This window comes from Primulina eburnea, chromosome 5 (assembly GCF_022965805.1).
Source record: "Primulina eburnea isolate SZY01 chromosome 5, ASM2296580v1, whole genome shotgun sequence".
NCBI lineage: Eukaryota > Viridiplantae > Streptophyta > Magnoliopsida > Lamiales > Gesneriaceae > Primulina > Primulina eburnea.
Genome location: NC_133105.1, coordinates 17,249,409 through 17,273,665, shown reverse-complemented (window position 1 = coordinate 17,273,665; position 24,257 = coordinate 17,249,409). Strand labels below are relative to the sequence as shown.

Sequence of the window (24,257 nt, the reverse complement as noted above, 5' to 3'; positions counted from 1 at the left end):
ATGTTCAGGATAGGAAGCTCATGCATAGAGGGTGTCGGGCATTTTTAGCAACTTTTATATCTGTCCCCGAGTTACCCAGTCAGTCAGCCTCAGATGTTCCGCTTGTTAGGGACTTCCTAAATGTTTTTCATGAGGACGTATCCGGTATGCCACCCGATAGAGAGGTGGAGTTTTCTATTGAGCTTATGCCAGGTACGGTTCCGATCTCAAAAGCACCATCCCAACTAGCACCAACAGATATGGCAGAGCTTAAGAAGCAGATTCAGGAACTTCAGGACAAGAAGTTCATTCGCCCGAGTTTTTCACCATGGGGCGCCCCAGTCTTGTTTGTGAAGAATAATGATGGCTCTGTGAGACTTTGTATTGATTACCGGGAGTTGAACATGGTTACGGTGAAGAATAAATACCCCCTTCCGCGGATTGAGGATTTATTTGATCAGTTGCAGGGAGATTCGGTATTCTCCAAGATTGATCTGCGTTCCGGTTATCACCAGTTGAGGGTGAAAGACGCTGATGTTTCCAAGACGGATTTTAGGACTCGATATGGCCACTACGAGTTCCTGGTGATGCCGTTCGATTTGACGCATGCGCCAGCGATCTTCATGGATCTCATGAATCGCGTATTTCAGCCGTATCTTAATCAGTTTGTGATAGTATTCATAGACGACATTCTCGTCTACTCCAAGAATCAGGAGGATCATAGCAGACATCTGACCACAGTTTTGCAGACCCTACAGAAGCATAAGTTATTCGCAAAGTTCAGTAAGTGCGAGTTCTGGTTGGAGAAGGTGGCGTTCTTCTAGCAGCGGTATTGAGGTAGACCTAGCAAAAGTTGCAGCAGTAAGAGATTGGGTTGTGCCGCAGAATGCATCAGAGATCTGCAGTTTTATTAGGCTAGCAGGATATTATCGGAAGTTCATTCAGGGATTCTCCTTTATCGCAGTTCCACTCACATCATTGACCAAGAAGAATGTGAAATTTGTGTGGAGTAATGAGTGTCAGAAGAGCTTCGATACTTTGAAGCAAGCTCTTATCTCAGCACCAGTATTGGCCATGCCGTCAGGGCCCGGAGATTTTGTGTTGTTTACCGATGCTTCGAAACTCGGTCTAGGCGCGGTATTGATGCAACACGGGAAGGTGATAGCGTATGCTTCTCGACAGTTGAAAATCCATGAGAAGAACTAACCTACCCATGATCTAGAGTTGGCCGCCGTAGTTTTTTCCTTGAAGATTTGGTGGCATTATTTGTATGGAGAGAAGTGCCAGATCTTTACCGACCACAAGAGCCTCAAGTTCTTCTTTACGCAGAAAGAGCTAAATATGCGTCAGAGGCGTTGGTTGGTAAAGGACTATGACTGTGACATTAGCTACCACCCGTGTAAAGCTAATGTAGTTGCGGATGCATTGAGAAGGAAAGTCGCAGTGATGGCTCATTTGACAGTTTCGAGACCTCTTTAGTTCGAGATGCAGAGGTTTGATCTAGAGACTTATCCTCGAGGTAGAGTTCCCCGTCTATCTACCTTGACTATTCAGTCCTCTCTTCTAGATCGTATTCGCAGTGGTCAGTCAGCAGATGAGCAGTTGGCAAAGTGGAAGCAGAGAGATGAGGCCAAGGGCAGTGTGTTGTATACAGTCAGCGACGGTATTGTGAGATACCGAGACAGAATGTGGGTTCCTAGCAGTGATTCTATCCGAGCAGATATTCTATCAGAGGCCCACATGTCGCCGTACTCTATTCACCCTGGGAGTACAAAGATGTACAAAGACCTGCAGTTATTGTATTGGTGGCCAGGAATGAAGAAGGATATCAGGAGTTTTGTATCCGAGTGTCTGACTTGCCAGCTAGTGAAAGCAGAGCATCAGAGACCAGCAGTTATGCTCAAGCCCCTTCCTATTCCCGAGTGGAAATGGGAAAATGTTACCATGGACTTTGTTACCGGTTTGCCGAAGTCAGTCAGAGGATCAAATGCTATCTGGGTGATTTTCGATCGTCTTACCAAATCAGCGCACTTATTGCTTGTCACGCCCCGAGTCCGAAGCGATGGCGACATCCGGCATTGTTTAACAATTACATTGAAAACAATAAATCCTCGTATCAAATTAACCAGTCTTTTTCATAAATAAAGTATTGTCTTACAATGACAATGAAATAAAATACATCAGAGTTGCGAAATGCGGAAAACTAAACTAAAGGGATAACTTGATTCTTGCTCTTGATCATCGATCACCAGTCCCAGAAAGCTTCCTGCTCTTCCTCATTTATTTGTTCTTCATTTTTATCTGAAAGTGTAAGGGGGTGAGTGTTTTGGGAAACACTCAGCAAGTGGAGGTCGATCGATTCCAAAGATACATATAGAACTTATTTCTTTGAAAATTTCCTTTAACATACTTTCAAAAGTCAATATTCTTATCTTAACACGACAGAAACAAATCGAATAAAAGACGGAACTTATCAAATGATTCAAAGCAAAATAGAAACAATTAAGATCATTTCAGAACAGACAAAACACTGTTACTCATCTCATTTCCATGGTCAAATTTTCCCCAATATGTTAGTCCTCTAAGGGGTGAGGCCAGAACATGGTTTTATACCCACCAATAGGGGCCAGAACAGAACATGGTTTTATACCCACCAATGGGGGCCAGAACAGAACTACAATTCTCGTCCCATTTCAAATTCGAATCGTAACAGTGTAAACAGAATTTGGAAGTCACAGACAGAACTTTTCAGATATTCAGATTTCAAAGTTTTCATACTGACAAAGTGGAATCAAGAAATTCGAAGCACAGAAGAGAACTCATAATCGATCGAATTTTTAAACAGAGAAAACCAATATTTTTGAAAAAGACATACCAACATGCATGTCACGTTATCTATATCTAAGTTTAAAAATAGAAAGAAGATACGTAAAACAAAAGCCCACTTACAGAATTTGCAGATTTTTGGTACGAATTTCCTTTTGGAAATTGGGCAGTTTTCGACGTAAACTTTTTGAAGATTCCGTCTTCAAACCAGCAGCACTTTGACGTAGAATTGTAGCACTTGAACCACACGAACAAAGCTTCCTCCTTGTTGAATTGGCCGAGAGCTCTTGTGGTGGGGGAGACCCGAAATTTGAGTGCTTTTGTGGTATACTTTTCCATCAGCCCTCATGCTCTATTTATAGGTGAATTTGTGACCTTCCTCCTCCCCAAGATTAACGCCAACTTGGGCTCCAAGTAGCCTTCAATGTGGTCAAGCTCCATCCAAAGCACCAAGAGTCACTTCCTGCATCATTAATGTGTCCTGGTCTCCTAGCTCCTCCCTTAGCTCTTTCATGGATTAACTCAAAGGTCATCTCTTGCATATTAAGTTTGTCCAAACCTTTAACTCCTCCTTTAGCTCTTTTTTGACCTTTTTAGGACAAGCATGGTTGAGCTTCTTTGATCTGGAAGATCGAGCTCATGAGCTAGGGTTTTTCTCCCCAAGAATGAATTAACTTCCTTGAGCTGAGGATTTTAGCTTTTGAGATGAGGGTTTCTTTTCCAAGAATCTTGGAGCTTCCTTGAGCTGAGGGTTTTAGCTTGTGAGCTAAGGGTTTCCTCTTCCGAGTGACGTACCCTCAATTCTCAAGGTTTTGCATTGCCTCGGCTTCTTTTTGAGCTACTTTCCAAGATTTTTTGAGGTGCTTTGCTTCGAAAAATCCGGGTTCTCACATCCCACCCTCCTTATTGGAAGTTTCGTCCTCGAAACTTGAGTTAGCTAAATCTTTAAAGAGGTGAGGGTGCCGATTGCGCATACGTTCTTCAAATTCCCATGTTGCTTCTCGTTCCATATGATTTGACCATTGTATCTTGACATATGGAATTTTTCGGCATCTCAGCACTTGGTATTTGGTGTCCATTACTCGAATAGGGACTTCTTCATATTTCATTTCCTCGTTCACATTTCCTTTGATTAGTAGTGGTTCAACTTCAAGAATGCTACATGGAAATGAGACATACTTCCTTAGCTGTGAGACGTGGAAGACGTTGTCAATCCTTGACATGCCTGGTGGTAAAGCCCCTGATAAGCTAGGTTTCCCATTTTTCTCAGTTTTTGAAAGGGTCCGACATATCTTGGAGTTATCTTTCTAGATTTGCTGAATCGAACCACTCCTTTTATAGGGGAAACTTTAACATAAGCTTTCACACCATTTTCAAACTCCAACGGTCTTCACTTTAAATCAGCCCAGCTCTTTTGTCGATTATGAGCTGCCTTATGTTTTTCCTTGATAATAGCTACTTTATCAACCATTCAAGTACAATGAGAGCTTTCTCTCTAATTTCAATACTTCCATGATAATTATTGTTATCGGCAAATTCAATCAAAGGGAATGTTTATTTAATTCCTCCGAGGTGCATGGCACACGCCCTAAAATATCTTCAATAGTTCGATCCACCGTCTTTTCCTAATGTTGAATTCCTTTTGTTTGAACAGTATTTGAGGCTTTGGTGATCGGTAAATATCTCACATATGACACCAAAGAATTTGATTCTATGGATCTTTGGCACAAATACAATTGTGGCTAATTCAATATCATGTGTTGGATAATTTTTCTCACATGATTTTAATTTTATCGATGCATAGGCAATTACTTGCCCTCTTGAATGAGAACACATCACAATCATCTTTCGATGCATCATTGTAAATTGTGAAATTCTTGCCTTCTTCGGGAAGTACTAATACTAGCGTAGAAACGAATTTCTTTTTTAGGATCTAAAAACTCTTCTCACATTTTTCACTCTAATTGAATTTAGAGTTCTTTCTGAGTGAGCTTGGTGAGCGGAAGAAAATCCTTCAACACATTTTCTTAATAGCCAACTAATCCCAAAAACTTTGAATTTCTATTCCAGTATTTGATCAAGGTCAATCCCTTATTGTCTCCACCTTCTTGTGACCCACTGATATGCCTATTGAAGAGATTATATGACCAATGAATATGACGCTTTTTAGTTAAAATTCATATTTCTTAAATTTAGTATATAGTTATTTTTCTCCGAGCATCTGTAGAGCAGGACGAAAATCTTCCTTGCGGTCTTCTTCACTTGTTGAATATTCAAGAATGTCATCAATAAATGCTACCACAAACTTGTCAAGGAATTTCTTAAACACTCTCTTTATGAGTTCTATGAATGTTGTTGGAGCATTGGTCAGGCCAAAAGGTATTATCGTGAACTCATAGTGTCCATACCCTTTTCTTTTTAAGGCTGTTTTTTTTTAGGAATATTCTCTGCCTTAGCCTTCAATTGTGGTAGTCTGACCTTAGATAGAGCTTCGAAAAGATCTTATCTCCTTTTAACTAATAGAAAAGGTCATCTATTCGTGAAAGATGACATTTGTTCTTGATCCTATTGAGTTCTTTGTAGATCGACACACTATCTTGTGCTTTCACCATTCTTTTGTGTCAACAAGACTGAATCTCCCCAAGGAGAGGCACTTAGTCTGATTTGTTTTTTACTAACAAATCTTGGATTGATCTTTTAGCTTCTTAAATTCAACTGAAGCCATTTGCTAGGGTTCCTTAGACTTTAGTGTAGCACGAGCTATCAAGTTACTTTTGAATTCTACTTCACAATCTGAGATAATTCAAAGTAACCTTTCCGAAGCTCGCTACCACAGGAATATTTTATATTTTGAGCTTAATTCCTTCTTTTGCTTCTCTCATTATTGCTAGTTAGACTTCTTCACCATACTCCATTCCTTTCTAGATTTGAGAAGCAGAAAAGAAGGATTTCTGTTCCTTATCCTTGCCATAAAATATGATTTATTCTTGGATTGGAGTTTGACATTCTTACCCTAAAAATCTACCATTTCGTGATTCTTGTCCAACCAAGCAATTCCCATAGTACACTGAATAAAATCGGCACTGAATATGCGTATCCATACTTAATTTATTCTATCTTAAAATTATCACGATTAATGTTTCAAAACTTAAATCCAATATAAAATCTTAGAACATAACCCCTTATCAGCCTATTGACTTAAGTCCCAATAATTATAACTTAGTTAAAAAATTCTTTCAACCTTGTACGGAAGAAACTAACTCCTCAAACAATTCTTCTTTTACTAAATTTTTCTTTAATCCAGACTATGAGCTAAGCATGCTTTGACACAAAAAAGTTTCGTTGGATGTTTTTCTCCTCAAAACTCCTTTTTTTTTGCACTATAAGAAGAGTCAGAACTTATTATGTATGCTACACTTCCTTGACGGCCATCAATATCTTACTTTACTTCATAAGGAAATGACCTAAAAAGAATATAAATTCCTTAACAGATATTATTTCTTTCCTTCATAAGATATTACAAAATCCTAAATTTTTCACTTAGCATCCCAAATTTAATGTACATACCGATAAAAATCAACTTCTACATCTGAATATTAAAGTTTATATAATTCTTATCTCATATTTTCATCAATAATTTATTATCCTCGAGTCAAACATTTCGTCTTAAGTCGGAAGCTTTTCTTCGATAGGTAATTTCCCAAAAATGTTAGTTAACTTATATCAGATAGGTGCATTCCCAAAAGTATAATTCAACTTAACTTTGTACATTCCCAAAGAGATGTTACACTTCTTTCTTTTCGCAATTCAACTTAACTTTGTACATTCCCAAAGAGATGTTACACTTCTTTCTTTTCGTACCATAATACCAGTTTATCCTACCTTATCATCTATTCATCATTACTATTCTTTTTTCACTACATCTATTGGTTCTTCTTCTTCTTCTTCTTCCACATTTTCCACGACAAGGTTCATATAGTAATTTTGTTCTTGTAGTATATGTAACGCCCCGAAAATTTAAAAGTCCACGCAAACCACATGCACGCAAGTTATTAAATTCTCTTGTATTTTAATTAAATGTTTTAATTACATTAATTAATTATGTTGTGCATATTTACATGTTTAAAATATATATTTGTACATGGTTGTATTAAAATATATTTTTAAAGGTTATTCGAGTTGCGATCGAGGAACGGAGACCGATGGCTGAAAATAGAAAAATGCTTTTATTAAATAATTATTTTTATTTATTTAAATTGAGGGGATGCTTTTTCTTATTTTTAAAAATATGGGGTTTTGAGGTGATTTTATACGCCGAGACGTAATTTTTATCGGTGCTGGATTTTCAACAAAAATACGAACTTATGGGCAACCCGGCTAATAAACTCACAAAATTATTTAAACAAAACTATTTTTAAAATTCTAATTAACCACTAATGGGCCTAAATTACCTACTTAATGGGCCTAAGCCTAATTAGTGATTAATTAACTATAAAATATATTAAACCCTCCCCATTATCACCATAATCCCCACGCCTACAATCTGAATTCTCACCAAAAATCTCTCATACTCTACACGACACACACCTCAAGGTTGATAGAAAAATTCAAAAGCTTTAAGGGAGTTCAAGCCAAGGTCGTTCGTCGCCGTTCTTCGCAATCGTCAACGGATAATTGTGCGTTTAAAACGCAAAGACACGCCATATTCTCCTTTTACTCATCTTTCACACCATATTATGTGTTTGATACATGATTACATGAAAAGCATGATACAACTTTTATATTTTCGTTTTTATGGTTATACATGCACAAAACAAGAGTTTTTCTTTTTTAAAACTTTTCATAATGATGCACAAAGGGGCTGCCATGGTAGGGGTACTTGAAGGGATGTTTTTCCACATGTTTAAGGGTCCCTAGGTGTATGTTTAAAGGCTGAAAAAAATAGAGAAAAAATAAAAACGAATATAGACTCCTTAAGGGAAAGGACTCTTCGACGAGGAGTGTTTGTGTAATGCCCGAATTTTGATATAATATGGCAGTAGTTGTGATGGTTTATGGCTTTACGTTATGGTATGAATGGTAATGATGTTATAGAATGGAATAGATAATGGATGGGTAGAATCAAAGGTGGAATTTGAGATAAATAGGTAATGGAAGTGCATAAACGGTATGAAAAATGTGGCAGTAGTTGTGGTTTTTAGCAAAATGTTTTGTATATTGATCCAATTGATGTGAGGCCACTTTCATTAGAAATATAAGACATAAGGCTATAACTTTCTTATTTTGAGTTTTGGTCAAATCATTAGGGAAGACGAGACAAAAGCGCCCCGAAGTGTGTCGTGCGTATCGTCGTTCCTACAATGACACATGTTGGGAGAATGGGCATAACGTTTTACTCAGACCTCCAAATGACCTGACATTTGGGGAGATGCAAGCCAAGACATAGGGCTACAACTTTGTAGTTTACCACTTTCGCAAATTCTGAAGTTAAAAATGCGTTTTGGACATAATACAGCGCGCCCCTGCGCCAGAACCCATCTATGGCGCGCCCATTGCTGAAATTTTTGTGTTTGGGCAGATGGTGAGCGCCCCTGCACCAAATCTCGCTGTGTGGCGCCCAGAAGCATACTCAAAAACGTGTTTTGAGATTTGGATGTTATATATTTGATTGGGGAATGATTTTTGTATCATTTTCTCTTCCCTTTTTCCTACTCCATCGGTTTAGAGCTAGGGTTCTTCATTTTTCCTTTCATCTTCTAATTTCTTCTTCAATCTATGGGAGATTTGTTCAAGGAAATTATGAAATGAAGTTAGATTTGTATCCTCTCTCCAAGATCTTCAAGATGGTGTAAGTATGTTATATTTTTATTCAAGTTTGGAAATGGGATGAAGTTTAGAATTGATGTTTGTGTTGATATTTTAGATGTTGGAGATGTTGAAATTGTGTTTGTTTGAATTTAAAATGGAATTGAAGCCAATGGCAAAGTATAGAAGCTAATTTCTTTAGCACGCATGCCATGTGTTTGACAAAATGATTCAATAAATGTTTTTATGGCATATTACGGTTAAGAAATTTACGGATATTGATTCGAAGCAGTATTGAATTAATTATGAATTTTGAACAGAAACTACTCTGTTTTGATAGATGATCAATGTTCTTGAGTTATAGTAGAATTCAAAGGTTCAAGACTTCTCACCTACACATTTCGATCTTCCTTTGGTAATATTTGAAAGGTATGTTACGGTCGGTAACATACGAGGTAAAAGTATCATTTTTATTTTAAATTGAAAATTCGATGGCTTGATGAATTATTTGTGATTTGTTGATGATTGATCTTTTGAGATGAGCTTATTATGATATTGACTTGATGAGATTGAAATGCATCATTACATTGCATATTGAGCCACTTTTTGATTCAGATTTGATATGGCGGAGGTCTCCTTGATATATTGATTTGTTGGACGTATGGGGCTATAGTTGAGTTGGCATAGTGTATGCGGAGGTCGCTGCTATGGCCTGAACACTCTCTGTAGGCGCACCATAGTCCTGCGATTGTAGAACACAGCACTCTACCCCGAGCGGATGAGTCGGTGGATGTTGCTTGGTGATTCTATTCCCTTGGGTACCCTATGACCAGATAATTCACTTGATCTTCAAATTTATTGATAGCCCACAGCTTCTGATCATGCATTACATTATATTGCATCTTTATTAATTTTATATGAACTATTTGAAATTTTAAATTCTCATATGTTATTGATTGTATCATACTGGGTTTATACTCACCGGCATGTCGGCTACCTCTTGTTTTCATGTGCTTGACGGTAGGTGAGGCAAGGCTTGTGACGCCAGAGTCCAGTTCCAGGCGAGGAGATACGAGTTAGAGTGGGATTCTCGGGTCTTAGGAGCTATGTGATGATGTTTGGATTTCTTTGGTTCACTACTTTATTTTGGCATGTTGAAAATTATATTTCAAACATTGGAGACAATTAAATTATATTGACGATGTTTGTGTGGATTTGTGAACTACAAACTATGTATTTTATTAAATCGTTTGGTTTGTTACAATTATAATTATTAGTATTAGATATCGGACCCGGGTCCCCACACCCACATCAGGTGGTATCAGAGCGTAAGATATTTGGGATCGGGGTAGATCGAGTCAGTTTGAATTGCTTGATCATGTGATATATTTGTTAGCATTTTCATTGTGCTATGATGTGAAATACATGATTTAAATTGAGATATTATATTGTTGAGCTTTATTCGAGATTTTTGAGATTTTTGAGTCTCGAGAGCCAGAGATGATTGATACAAGATTGAGATGATTATGATATTGTGATTTTATATGTGTTTGATCTATTTTATATCAGACATGGCTACTCGAGGTAGAGGTCGTGGTAGACCTAGACAGGACATACCAATGGCACAAGATCAGGGTAGTGCTACTCATACTCAGATGGATATAACTCCGACTCCGATGGAGATACTATTAGCCAGATTTCAGTCTTTGCACCCACCGATGTTGAAGGGTACCGAGAATGCATAAGAGTGTGAGAACTGGTTGGAGAATATAGATCAATTATTTGAATCTCTTGAGTATCCAGATGATCGTAGAATCAAGTTAGTTGTTCATCAGTTATTGGATGTTGCTAAGAGTTGGTGGATCATGACCAAGAAAGATTTAGAGGGTCGAGGTACGATTGTTACCTGGGATATTTTTAAATCTGAATTTTATCAGCGTTTCTTTCCTACTTCTTACAGGAAAGATAGGGGAGCCGAGTTTGCAAATTTAAAGCAGAGAAATCTGAATATTGAAGACTATGTTGCTAAGTTCTCGAATTTACTGAGATTTTCTCCTCATGTAGCATCCGATGAAGAAGCTAAGCCTGATCACTTCATAAATGTTCTTAATCCTGATATCTTTACCTTGGTTAATACTGGAAGGCCTAACACTTTTGTTGAGGCTCTTGATCGAGCCAAGGGAGCTGAAACCGGAATTATTAGGCAGAGATGTTCTCAGATGCAACGACCCCAACAGCCACAGTTCCGACAGCAGTTCAGACAGGGTAATAGTGGCAACATAAGAGAGCAGTTTAGGGCTAGAGGCAAGCAATTTAAGAGGCATGGCAGTAATTTTTCGAGTTCTATTGGATCGAGACAGTCTGGTTCAGTTCAGAGCACTGGTTATTCAGGCCCGACTTGTGGTCAGTGCGGTGGTAGACATTATACCGTTCAGTGTAGAGGAATCTCAGGAGTTTGTCATTTGTGTAACCAGTTGGGACACTATGCTCGAGTGTGTCCAAATCGTGGCAGTGAAATATCTCAGAGTGGGGGATCATCGAGACAAACACCTCACCAGACTCCTACAATTCATTCTTATCAGCAGTCAAATCGATCAGATCAGAACAAACAGAGTGGTAGCCACAGGGTAGGACAGCCACCTAGACAGCAGGCTCGAGTTTTTGCACTCACTGAGGATGAGGCACATAATGCTCCAAATAATATCATTGCAGGTAATTGTTTTCTCTCAGGTTGTCCTGCTTATGTTTTGATGGATACTGGTGCATCACACACTTTCTTAGCTGAGCACTTTGTCACATTGCATTCGTTGCATTCTATACCATTATCGTCTACATTATCTATTTCTGCTCCACTGGGCAAAGTGATGAGGTCAGTTGAAATGATAAGTGGTTTTGAATTTCGTTATGAGGATAATGTCATTGAGCTTGATTGTATTGTATTGGAGAGGTCTGATTTTGACTGCATAGTTGGTATTGACATGTTGACAAGATACAAGGCTACTGTAGATTGTTTTCAGAAGGTTGTTAAGTTTAGGCCTGATATGACAGATCACTGGACATTCTATGGTAAGGGTTCTCGAGCTAAAATTCCTTTGATATCTGTTTTGTCCATGACTCGTTTGTTGCAGAAAGGAGCCGAATGTTTCTTGGTTTGTGCAATTGATATTTCAAGGTCAGTACCTAAATTGGCAGATATTCCAATTGTCAGTGAATTTTCAGATGTATTTCCAGATGAAATTCCAGGATTTCCTCCAGTCCGAGAGGTTGAGTTCAACATTGAGTTGATGCCAGGTACACAGCCTATTTCTAGAGCTCCTTATAGGATGGCGCCAATTGAACTGAAGGAACTAAAGGAACAACTTGATGATCTATTGGATAAAGGATATATAAGACCAAGTGTTTCACCTTGGGGTGCTCCGGTTTTATTCGTGAAGAAGAAAGACGGGTCTATGAGGCTTTGTGTCGATTATAGACAGTTGAATAAAGCCACGGTAAAGAATAAGTATCCTTTGCCAAGGATTGATGATCTCTTTGACCAGTTGCAGGGTTCTTCAGTATATTCTAAGATTGATTTAAGATTCGGATATCATCATTTAAGAGTTAGAGAGGCAGATGTGCCTAAGACTACTTTTCGTACCAGGTATGGGCAATTTGAATTTTTTGTTATGCCTTTTGGTTTGACCAATGCACCTGCGGTATCTATGGATTTGATGAACCGTGTGTTTCAACGGTATATAGATCAGTTTGTTGTGATCTTCATTGATGATATTCTTATTTATTCAAAATCTGAAATTGAGCATGTCGAACACTTGAGAGTTGTACTGCAGATTTTGAGAACTGAAAAGTTGTATGCTAAATTATCTAAATGCGAGTTTTGGTTGGATAGAGTGGTATTCCTTGGACATGTGATTTCGAGTGCTGGTATATCAGTTGATCCGAGTAAAGTTGAGGCAGTCATCAATTGGTCTAGACCGACATCAGTTCCTGAGGTACGTAGTTTTATGGGTTTGGCAGGATATTATCGCAGATTTATTGAAGGATTTTCACAGATTGCGAGGCCAATTACCCAGCTGACACAAAAGAATGCACCATTTATTTTGTCACAATCATGTGAGGATAGTTTTGTTGAACTTAAGCAGAGATTGACTAGTGCTCCAGTTCTGACTATTCCATCAGGTGTAGGATGATTTAGTGCACACTGATGCTTCACATCAAGGATTGGGTTGTGTATTAATGCAGCATGGCCGTGTTGTTGCCTATGCTTCAAGACAGTCGAAGCCACATGAGTCTAGATACCCAGTGCATGACTTGGAATTAGCAGCAGTGTTTTTTGCCTTAAATATTTGGCGTCACTACTTGTATGGTGAGAAATTTGAGATATTCACTGATCATAAGAGTTTGAAATACCTCTTTTCACAATCAGAGTTGAACATGAGACAGAGGCGTTGGTTATACTTGTTGAAAGACTATGATTGCGAGATAAAATATTATCCAGGCAAGTCGAATGCAGCAGCCGATTCTTTGAGCAGAAAAAGTATGTAATATGTCCTTGATCACTAGCAGTGTATCTGATTTAGTAGAAGAATGTTGTCTTTCTGGTTTGGATTTTGTGGTAGATACTCAACCTGTAAGAGTATTTATGATTCAGGCAGAACCCGAGTTGTTTGTTAAAATTAAAGAAGCCCAAAGATTAGATCAAAGTATTCAGAAATCAGTTGAACTCGTCAGATCAGGACATCGATCATAATTTCAGGTCAATAATGAGGGTATTTTGTTTGTGAAGGATCGTATTGTAGTTCCTAATATTCCAGAGTTGAGGATACAGATTTTGCGTGATGCTCATTGCAGTAAATTCAGTGTACACCCTGGAAGTAAAAAGATGTACAATGACTTGAAAAAACAATTTTGTGGAAAAGAATGAAATCTGACATAGCAGAATTTGTATCTCGTTGTTTGAATTGTCAACAAGTGAAAGCAGAAAGGAAGCGACCAGGAGGTCTTTTGCATAGCCTTAAGGTTCCAGAATGGAAGTAGGACCATATTACCATGGACTTTGTCACGAAGTTGCCGAGGTCGTCGAGAGGTTGCGATGCAATTTGGGTTATCGTTGATAGATTAACTAAGTCTTCGTGTTTCATACCTTATCAGATGACATATAGGCATGATCAGATGGCCAGATTGTACATCAGAGAAGTTTTGAGATTGCATGGTGTGCCTAAGTCAATTGTATCAGATCGTGATCCCAGATTTTCTTCTCATTTTTGGCAGAGTTTACAAGAGGCCCTTGGTACTCGTTTGCATTTGAGTACAGCATATCATCCTCAGACAGACGGACAGTCAGAACGTACTATTCAGACATTAGAGGATATGCTGAGAGCTGTAGTTATGGATTTTGGTATTGGTTGGCAGGATTCATTACCACTCGTCGAGTTTTCTTATAACAACAGTTATCAAGTGAGTATTGGAATGTCACCATTTGAAGCACTATATGGCAGGAAGTGTCGATCTCCTTTGTATTGGGTCGATTTATCTGAAGCACCAATTGTAGGACCTGATATGATAAGAGATATGACAGAGAAGGTGAAATTGATTCAGAGTCGTATGAGAGCTGCTCAGGATAGACAGGCTAAGTATGCGAACATCAGGAGACGGCCGTTGATTTTTGAGAAAGGTGACAGAGTTTTTCTGAAAATATCTCCTTTTCGTGGTACAGTTAGATTTGGAAAGAAGAGTAAATTATCACCAAGATTCATAGGTCCGTATGAGATTTTAAAACGTGTTGGTGATTTGGCTTATAGATTATCTCTTCCTCCTGCGTTATCAGGTGTTCATGATGTATTTCATGTGTCCATGTTGAGGAAATATCATCCAGATCCTTCTCATGTACTTCCACCATATGAGGTTGAGTTAGATCAGAATTTGAGCTACATTGAGAGACCGATTCAAATTCTAGATAGAAAAGATAAGCAACTCAGAAATAAGTTGATACCGTTGATTAAAGTACAGTGGAATAGACATGGTGTCGAAGAGGCAACTTGGGAATTAGAAAATAAAATAAGACATAAATATCCAGTTATTCAAATGAAGTACGCTTCTATTCTCGGTTTTAATTTCAGTATTGATTATTACATGTTAGACTTGAAAGAGATGATTGATTTCGAGGAAGAAATCTATTTTTAGAGGGGAGGAATTGTAATGCCCGAATTTTGATATAATATGGCAGTAGTTGTGGTTTTTAGCATAATGTTTTGTATATTGATCCAATTGATGTGAGGCCACTTTCATTAGAAATATAAGACATAAGGCTATAACTTTCTTATTTTGAGTTTTGGTCAAATCATTAGGGAAGACGAGACAAAAGTGCCCCGAAGTGTGTCGTGCGTATCGTCGTTCCTACAATGACACATGTTGGGAGCATGGGGATAACGTTTTACTCAGACCTCCAAATGACCTGAAATTTGGGGCGATGCAAGCCAAGACATAGGGCTACAACTTTGTAGTTTACCACTTTCGCAAATTCTGAAGTTAAAAATGCGTTTTGGACAGAATATGGCGCGCCCCTGCGCCAGAAACCGTGCTATGGCACGCCCATTGCTGAAATTTTTGTCTTTGGGCAGTATGGTGAGCGCCCCTGCACCAAATCTCGCGCTATGGCGCCCCAGCAGCATACTCAAAAACGTATTTTGAGATTTGGATGGTATATATTTGATTGAGGAAAGATTTTTGTATCATTTTCTCTTCCATTTTTCCTACTCCATCGGTTTAGAGCTAGGGTTCTTCATTTTTCCTTTCATCTTCTAATTTCTTCTTCAATCTATGGGAGATTTGTTCAAGGAAATTATGAAATGAAGTTAGATTTGCGATCCTCTCTCCAAGATCTTCAAGATGGTGTAAGTATGTTATATTTTTATTCAAGTTTGGAAATGGGATGAAGTTTAGAATTGATGTTTGTGTTGATATTTTAGATGTTGGAGATGTTGAAATTGTGTTTGTTTGAATTTAAAATGGAATTGAAGCCAATGGCAAAGTATAGGAGCTAATTTATTTAGCACGCATGCCATGTGTTTGACAAAATGATTCAATAAATGTTTTTATGGCATATTACGGTTAAGAAATTTACGGATATTGATTCGAAGCAGTATTGAATTAATTATGAATTTTGAACAGAAACTACTCTGTTTTGATAGATGATCAATGTTCTTGAGTTATAGTAGAATTCAAAGGTTCAAGACTTCTCACCTACACATTTCGATCTTCCTTTGGTAATATTTGAAAGGTATGTTACGGTCGGTAACATACTAGGTAAAAGTATCATTTTTATTTTAAATTGAAAATTCGATGGCTTGATGAATTATTTGTGATTTGTTGATGATTGATCTTTTGAGATGAGCTTATTATGATATTGACTTGATGAGATTGAAATGCATCATTGCATTGCATATTGAGCCATTTTTTGATTCAGATTTGATATGGCGGAGGTCTCCTTGATATATTGATTTGTTGGACGTATGGGGCTATAGTTGAGTTGGCATAGTGTATGCGGAGGTCGCTGCTATGGCCTGAACACTCTCTGTAGGCGCACCATAGTCCTGGGATTGTAGAACACAGCACTCTACCCCGAGCGGATGAGTCGGTGGATGTTGCTTGGGGATTCTATTCCCTTGGGTACCCTATGACCAGATAATTCACTTGATCTTCAAATTTATTGATAGCCCACAGCTTCTGATCATGCATTACATTATATTGCATCTTTATTAATTTTATATAAACTATTTGAAATTTTAAATTCTCATATGTTATTGATTGTATCATACTGGGTTTATACTCACCGGCATGTCGGCTACCTCTTGTTTTCATGTGCTTGACGGTAGGTGAGGCAAGGCTTGTGATGCCAAAGTCCAGTTCCAGGCGAGGAGATACGAGTTAGAGTGGGATTCTCGGGTCTTAGGAGCTATGTGATGATGTTTGGATTTCTTTGGTTCACTACTTTATTTTGGCATGTTGAAAATTATATTTCAAACATTGTAGACAATTAAATTATATTGACGATACTTGTGTGGATTTGTGAACTACAAACTATGTATTTTATTAAATCGTTTGGTTTGTTACAATTATAATTATTAGTATTAGATATCGGACCCGGGGCCCCACAGTTTGAGGGTCACGACCGCTAGATGCGGTTAGGGAGGGTCCACTAGACTTAATGGCGCTGCGTAGGAGGGATGGGTAGAGGCTGGACATGGTGGTTAAGGGCTAGAGGCGAAGCTAGCCTAGGTTCCAATCATATTAGGACTAGGACTCTTGTGCAGAAAAATTCAGTAGCTTCCTAGGCATATTCAATGGACTTAATGGGCTGGTATTTGGTTGTATATGGGTTAGTTAGATGTTATTAAGCTTTGGTTCAAGTTTGGTAAAGTTTGGTTAAGTTTCGAGTCCATACGAGTCAAAACTGGGAAGTACGTCTAAGTTTAAAAACGAATAGAGAAACACCTAGATTTTAGCTTACTAAAATTATAAAAAATTATATTTAAGCTCAAATAATTATTAGAAGTCTAAGTTTTTAATTTGGGAATTTTATATTAAGGTTTGGTTTAACTCGGGATTAAAACGTATTAATACGTCACATTTAAAGATTAAATTAAAAGTTATCGATTTATGCCAAATAAAAATATGAAAAAAATTAATTTAAGCTTAAATAATTATTTGGGACGTGTTAGAGTCAATGAATTCAAGAAAATATCAAAAAATAGAAGTTATACGTCCAGGGGTAAAACGGTCTTTTTACACTTGGAAATTAGTAAACGTCATGGCAGTGTCTTGAATGCTGTTTTATGTGATATTATGATTAATTTAAATGGTTATGTATGTTTAAGAATTTTTATATGTGTAAATATGATTTTTAAATGTTCATTAATTATTAAGGATAAATTGGACATGTAAAAGATATGTTGCATGCTTGGTTTCAAAATAAAATGATATTATATGCATGTTTTTATTAAGTGATAATAACATGTTTAAGGACGTGAAGGGATTGTGACTACTACATGTTGGAAATATCGTGAGGGTTATGGTCCCAGTTGGAGCCCGACGATCGTGTTTCCTTGGATACGGATACGAATACGAATACGTGATACGAATACGAATATGTTAATACGTAGGCCAAGGCCCAGTTGACCGGTGAGAGTGTTGCTGGTGTCCCCGCCGCCCAGTACTGTGGTTTCTTTAGATGGATCCATCACCCAATACGTTTAAGAATACGAGTCACAATCACGATCTGAATTCAACAAACACGAACATGAACATGAATATGAATATGAATATGGACACGAATATGGATATGAATATGAATATGTTTATGTGATATGTTTATGTTTATATGAAAATGTTTTTATGAAAATGTTTTTATGCATCATGAAAATGTTTACGAAAATGTTTATGTTTATGCATCTTCATGAAATTGATATTTTAAGTACAAGTATTTTTCACTGTTATATGTTAACTGTATTACGTATAATTCGTTATCAAGAATATGACGTGTTAAGTCTTTACACTCACTAGGTGTGATTGATGCAGGTGGTATTGATTATGAATATGATAATGGAGGTTTTGATGATTGATCTGAGGACTGAAGGTGCACATAACCAGAGGACCAACGCTAGTTTTCCGCACTACTTGTGATTTATGATTTTGAGTTATGTTAAAGATATTTTTTCGACGTTTTATTTGTGAGTGGTTTTTGAGAGGTTATAGTATGGGCTATACTTTTCAAATGTTAGATGGTTGATTTATTTTAAAATGATGTCAAAAATATTTTATGTAATTTTTGGTGGTTCGGCCGATGCTAAAGGAGGTTTAAAAAAAAATAAAATATTTCTAGTACTTTTTAAGAAAACGAATAGCAGACGTTTCAGTTGGTATCAGAGCCGAACTCTCCGAGTACGGTGTGGTTCGAGGACGAACCAAGCGGAAGCTGGTGGGCATGTGAGGCCCGTGGCCGAAGAGGGCGGGGGGTGATCGCCGGTGCCATGAGGTGGCACGGACAATGAGCGGCTCCTGGCAGGCTTCTAGGTGGAGGGAACATGAATGAACCGTTCTTACACCGGAAGGAGAGGGATTCCGAGACTGTTCAATATAATGGACTGTACAGTTGAAGAGGGCTGAAAAAGATTTGATTTGTACTACTCATATCACGAAGGTGCATCTTCTTTTCGGTAGCTCATCACATAAGAACTCCACAGTTAAGCGTGCTTGACTTAGGGCAATTTTTGGATGGGTGACCTCCTGGGAAGTTTCCCAGGGTGCATGTGAGTGAGGACATAAGCACGCTGGAAAGACTCGTCTTGGTACAGTGAGGACAGTCGTCAAATCTGGGGCATTTCAATATATCCATAGCACCATGAAGCTTGGCGATGTAATGTTCTTGCTTGCTAGAAAGGTAATCATGTTGATAAAGAGAGCGTGAGCAAGATCCTTCTCAGTTTCAATCCTTACTATCGACATTCGATTATGGGAAAATAGTCGTACCACATGAGATGGGTTAAGTAGTGTTCGGGTGAGCTGGCTCTTTGCTCGATCAAGGTGATGGGTGAGATTATGTATATCAGTTTGAAGCAGGTTCTTAATATCCATAAGTTCTTGTTTCAATTGTTTTCCTCCAGCAAAATTGAGCATTCAAGGTTGCAATCTCTCGGGTTTTGTTTTCAATGGTAAGTTGACGCATGCGAAGGGCGGCTTGAGCACGAGCACGAGGGCATCCATTTACTAGAATAAATTGAGGGAAAATTTCATAATCTAATAAAGGATAGAAAGGCACAAACAAAGTTGTCGTGGGATTTTCGATACTAAGAGTTTGCAGAACAATAGAATTCAAATTTCTCAACGAATTTTGGAAAGAATGAGAGTTTGTTTCAGAATGCACTAGGCTTTTGCCAAAATTTTACTTCGTCAAATTTTGTCTGTCAAAATCCCGGCGGGATTATGAACCTTGCGGCTCTGATACCACTTAAATGTCCCGCCCCGAGTCCGAAGCGATGGCGACATCCGGCATTGTTTAACAATTACATTGAAAACAATAAAGCCTCGTATCAAATTAACCAGTCTTTTTCATAAACAAAGTATTGTCTTACAATGACAATGAAATACAATACATCAGAGTTGCGAAATGCGGAAAACTAAACTAAAGGGATAACTTGATTCTTGCTCTTGATCATCGATCACCAGCCCCAGAAAGCTTCCTGCTCTTCCTCATTTATTTATTCTTCATTTTTATCTGAAATTGTAAGGGGGTGAGTGTTTTGGGAAACACTTGGCAAGTGGGGGTCGATCGATTCCAAAGATACATATAGAACTTATTTCTTTGAAAATTTCCTTTAACATACTTTCAAAACTCAATATTCTTATCTTAACACGACAGAAAGGAATTGAATAAAAGAAGGAACTTATCAAATGATTCAGAGCAAAACAGAAACAATTCAGATCATTGCAGAACAGACAAAACACTGTTACTCATCTCATTTTCATGGACAAATTGTCCCCAATATGTTAGTCCTCTAAGGGGTGAGGCCAGAACATGGTTTTATACCCACCAATGGGGGCCAGAACAGAACATGGTTTTATACCCACCAATGGGGGCCAGAACAGAACTACAATTCTCGTTCCATTTCAAATTCGAATCGTAACAGTGCAAATAGAATTCGGAAGTCAAGGACAGAACTTTTCAGATATTCAGATTTCAGAGTTTTCATACTGACACAGCGGAATCAAGAAATTCGAAGCACAGAAGAGAACACATAATGGATCGAATTTTTAAACAGAGCAAACCAATATTTTCGAAAAAGACATACCAACATGCATGTCACGTTATCTATATCAAAGTTTAAAAATAGAAAGAAGATACGTAAAACAAAATCCCACTTACAGAATTTGCAGACTTTTGGTATGAATTTCCTCACGGAAATTGGGCAGTATTTCGACGTAAACTTTTTGAAGATTACGTCTTCAAACCAGCAGCACTTTGACGTAGAATTGTATCACTTGAACCACACGAACAAAGCTTCCTCCTTGTTGAATTGGCCGAGAGCTCTTGTGGTGGGGGAGAGCCAAAATTTGAGTGCTTTTGTGGTATACTTTTCCATCAGCCCTCATGCTCTATTTATAGGTGAATTTGTGACCTTCCGCTCTATTTATAGGTGAATTTGTGACCTTCCTCCTCCCCTAGATTAACGCCAACTTGGGCTCCAAGTAGCCTTCAATGTGGTCAAGCTCCATCTCAAACACCAAGAGTTACTTCCTGCATCATTAATGTGTCCTGGTCTCCTAGCTCCTCCCTTAGCTCTTTCATGGATTAACTCAAAGGTCATCTCTTGCATATTAAGTTTGTCCAAACCTTTTACTCCTCCTTTAGCTCTCTTTTTGACCTTTTCAGGACAAGCATGGTGGAGCTTCCTGGAGCTGGAAGATCGAGCTCATGAGCTAGGGTTTTTCTCCCCAAGAATGAATGAACTTCCTTGAGCTGAGGGTTTTAGCTTTTGAGCTGAGGGTTTCTTTTCCAAGAATCTTGGAGCTTCCTTGAGCTGAGGGTTTTAGCTTGTGAGCTAAGGGTTTCCTCTTCCGAGTGACGTACCCTCAATTCTCAAGGTTTTGCATTGCCTCGGCTTCTTTTTGAGCTACTTTCCAAGCTTTTTGAGGTGCTTTGCTTCGAAAAATCCGGGTTCTCACATTGCCTATTAAGACGACTTTCACCATGATTCAGTATGCAGAGTTGTATATCCGAGAGATAGTCCGACTTCATGGTATTCCAGTTTCTATCGTGTCTGATAGAGACCCTAGATTTACTTCCTCATTTTGGAAGAGTTTGCATTTGACCATGGGTACGAAGTTGCTATTTAGCACAGCTTTCCACCCGCAGAAAGATGGACAGTCAGAGCGAGTTATTCAGATTTTGGAGGATCTCCTCCGTGCTTATGTTATGGATTTCTCTGGGAGTTGGGAGTCGAACTTACCATTGGTAGATTTCACCTATAACAACGGCTTTCAGTCGTCTATAGGTATGGCTCCGTACGAAGCACTGTATGGTCGCAAGTGTAGATCCCCTGTTCATTGGGATGAAGTAGGGGAGAGATCAGAGTTGGGTCCAGAGATTATTCAGCAGGCTGCCGGTGTAGTAATCAAGATCGACAGAAGAGTTATGCGGATCAGAGGAGGAGAGATTTAGAGTTTGTCGTTGGAGACCATGTCTTTGTGAAAGTGGCACCCATGAAGGGTGTCATGCGGTTCGGGAAGAAAGGGAAGCTCAGTCCGAGATTCATTGGACCATTTGAGATCCTCGACAGGGTTGGGACGTTAACTTATCGTGTTGCTCTTCCGCCGAATCTTGCCATAGTACACAATGTGTTCCACGTCTCTATGCTGAGGAAGTATATGGCAAATCCTTCGCATGTCTTGAACTTTGAGCCGTTGCAGGTTACTCCGAACCTGTCTTATGAGGAGAGACCAGTGCAGATCTTAGTTAGACAGGAGAAGAAGCTTCGGACCAAGCTGGTTAAGCGAGTGAAAGTCAAATGGCTTAACCATTCAGAGAAGGAAGCTACGTGGGAGTCTGAGCCAGAGATGAGGAATCGATACCCCGAGTTATTCGGTAAGTTTTAATTTCGAGGAAGAAATTTCTTTTAAGGGGGGGAGGGTTGTAGAACCCGTAAACTAGACTACGTATAAGCCATGCATAATTTCTAGTATTCAAATTAAAATGATTTTTATTGCATGAGTATTTAAATTCTTTTCTTTAAATTTAATTATTTTATGCAGTATTTTAGTTGCTATCTTTTCAGTTAAATAAGCAAGGCCGGACTGGAGTTGGAGTATTGAGATAAAATTTAATAATAAAAAAACATTCATAGAATTTAATTAAGATAAAGGATAATTTATTTTAATGAAAAAGAATGTTTAAGAACTTATTTAATTAATTAGAGATAAGTAGTAAATAAGTTCTTTTATCTCCAAAAATTTAATTACAAGCCTAAATTAAAATGTATGACCAATTGAGATAAATTAATCTAGGCTTATTTTATTTAAGAAATTGTAACTTAATATGTTAGTAAATTTAATTTAAGAATTAGCCATGCATGTAAGATAATTACTATCCTAAACTAATTAATTATTTAATTCACTAAAATACTTAATGGGTAGATAAAACTTTAAATATTTAAAATAAAATATGTAAGCAATATTTCCTCCATTTTTACTTCTAAATTTCGGCCACTCATTGATAGGATTTGTTATAGATTGACAACTCATCATTTTGATTCATTTCCTCATTCTTTTCTTGGTAGATAATCCCCTTCTTTTTAATCCTCAATAATTCACAATTAAGCAATTTTCCTACACTTAATTGACTAGAGATTCTTGGCCATCTCAACTCCCAATCAACCCTCAAATCCCATAATATAATATATCTTTCCTTACCTCCCAAACTCTAGGATAGAAAGATTTAGTATCTTGCCTCTCAAATTCCATTTAATTAGTAAACTTCTCATTCATTCACTAAACTCCCTCCCACTCCATAATCTCGAAATTTCAGTCTCTTTCCGCAAGAAAATTCGTGAATGCCTTGAGAGAATTAAGAGAGAAAACAAGAGAAGTAAGAAAGAACTCCGTCTCCGTCGCGTCGCGTCGTCGTTTTTGTTTGATTTGTTTTCGTTTCAAACAAATCCAAGGCATGTTTCTATCATTATTTTCTCTTCAATCAAGTCATACTTATTTTAAAACATCACATGTGCATGGATCATGAAGCAAACCGAAATTTGTTCAAGACATTTTCGAAAATTGTGTGCAGAATTTTTCGGGTTCCTTGTGACTTCACGGTTTTGGCTTGTTTCTGTTGTTGCAGGGTTTGGTTCGATCCTAGGCTCCCAAGGCTGCATCTAGACATGTACTAGGTCATGTTAGGGTCACGTTAGTCCATCGGTTCGAGCCCCTACTCGCTGGATCAAGAAAATACAGCAACTTTCCCCTCCCCTAGTGCAGTATGAATGTCAATTTTTCTGGTTTTTGATTGCTCAAGGAGGTTCGAATCTTGGTTAGCTTTAGGGCCTGCAACCATGGTTAGGACCCTTCCTTAGGATGTCTAGGACATAACCAAGATGAACTTTCATGGCTTGGTACACGGTCCCATCGGTTTTAAAAATAAAACAAGAACAGCGCCCCATCGGTTTCATTTTCTGGTTTTGGTTGTGAGTTGGTTTTCGGTTTTGAGATTTGTATTGGTCTTGTTTGGCTTTTAGCCCTTAGCCATGGTTCATATAATATCTCATGATTTCTAGATCATGCCATTGTCAATCAAATGGCCACTGGAATGATGCATGATAGCAAGAACAATTGCAACACCCTACACGTGCCACATGCGTTCTCAGGTTAAGCGTGTTGATGTTTCTGGTGTTGGCTTTGATATGTCTGGCCTAGGGCCCTTAGCCATGGTTCAGGCCACACCTTAGGATGTTGGTAAGAGGTTCTAGTCAGTAGTTCAAGCCCAATGGCCATTAGCCTTGCAAACGACGCAAGGAAATGCGCCAACAGCTGCTGTATTTTTTTGACAGCAACTGTACCCGCGGTTCAGAGGTGAGTTTTGGGTTCTTGGTTGGCTTTTAGCCTAT

At 38.2% G+C, this 24,257-nt stretch overlaps 1 protein-coding gene across 1 annotated transcript; it reads left to right on the top strand.

Moving 5' to 3' along the window:
• Positions 1 to 14,211: 14,211 nt before the first annotated feature.
• LOC140831411 (uncharacterized) lies at positions 14,212 to 14,790 on the top strand. Its single transcript, XM_073195166.1, has one exon. The coding sequence runs from the start codon at positions 14,212 to 14,214 to the stop codon at positions 14,788 to 14,790; it is 579 nt and encodes a 192-aa protein (XP_073051267.1).
• The last annotated feature ends 9,467 nt before the right edge of the window (positions 14,791 to 24,257 follow it).

Excerpts from the sequence above, each read along its gene's own strand:
- LOC140831411 (XM_073195166.1), top strand. The coding sequence starts at position 14,212 with ATGAGAGCTGCTCAGGATAGACAGGCTAAGTATGCGAACATCAGGAGA.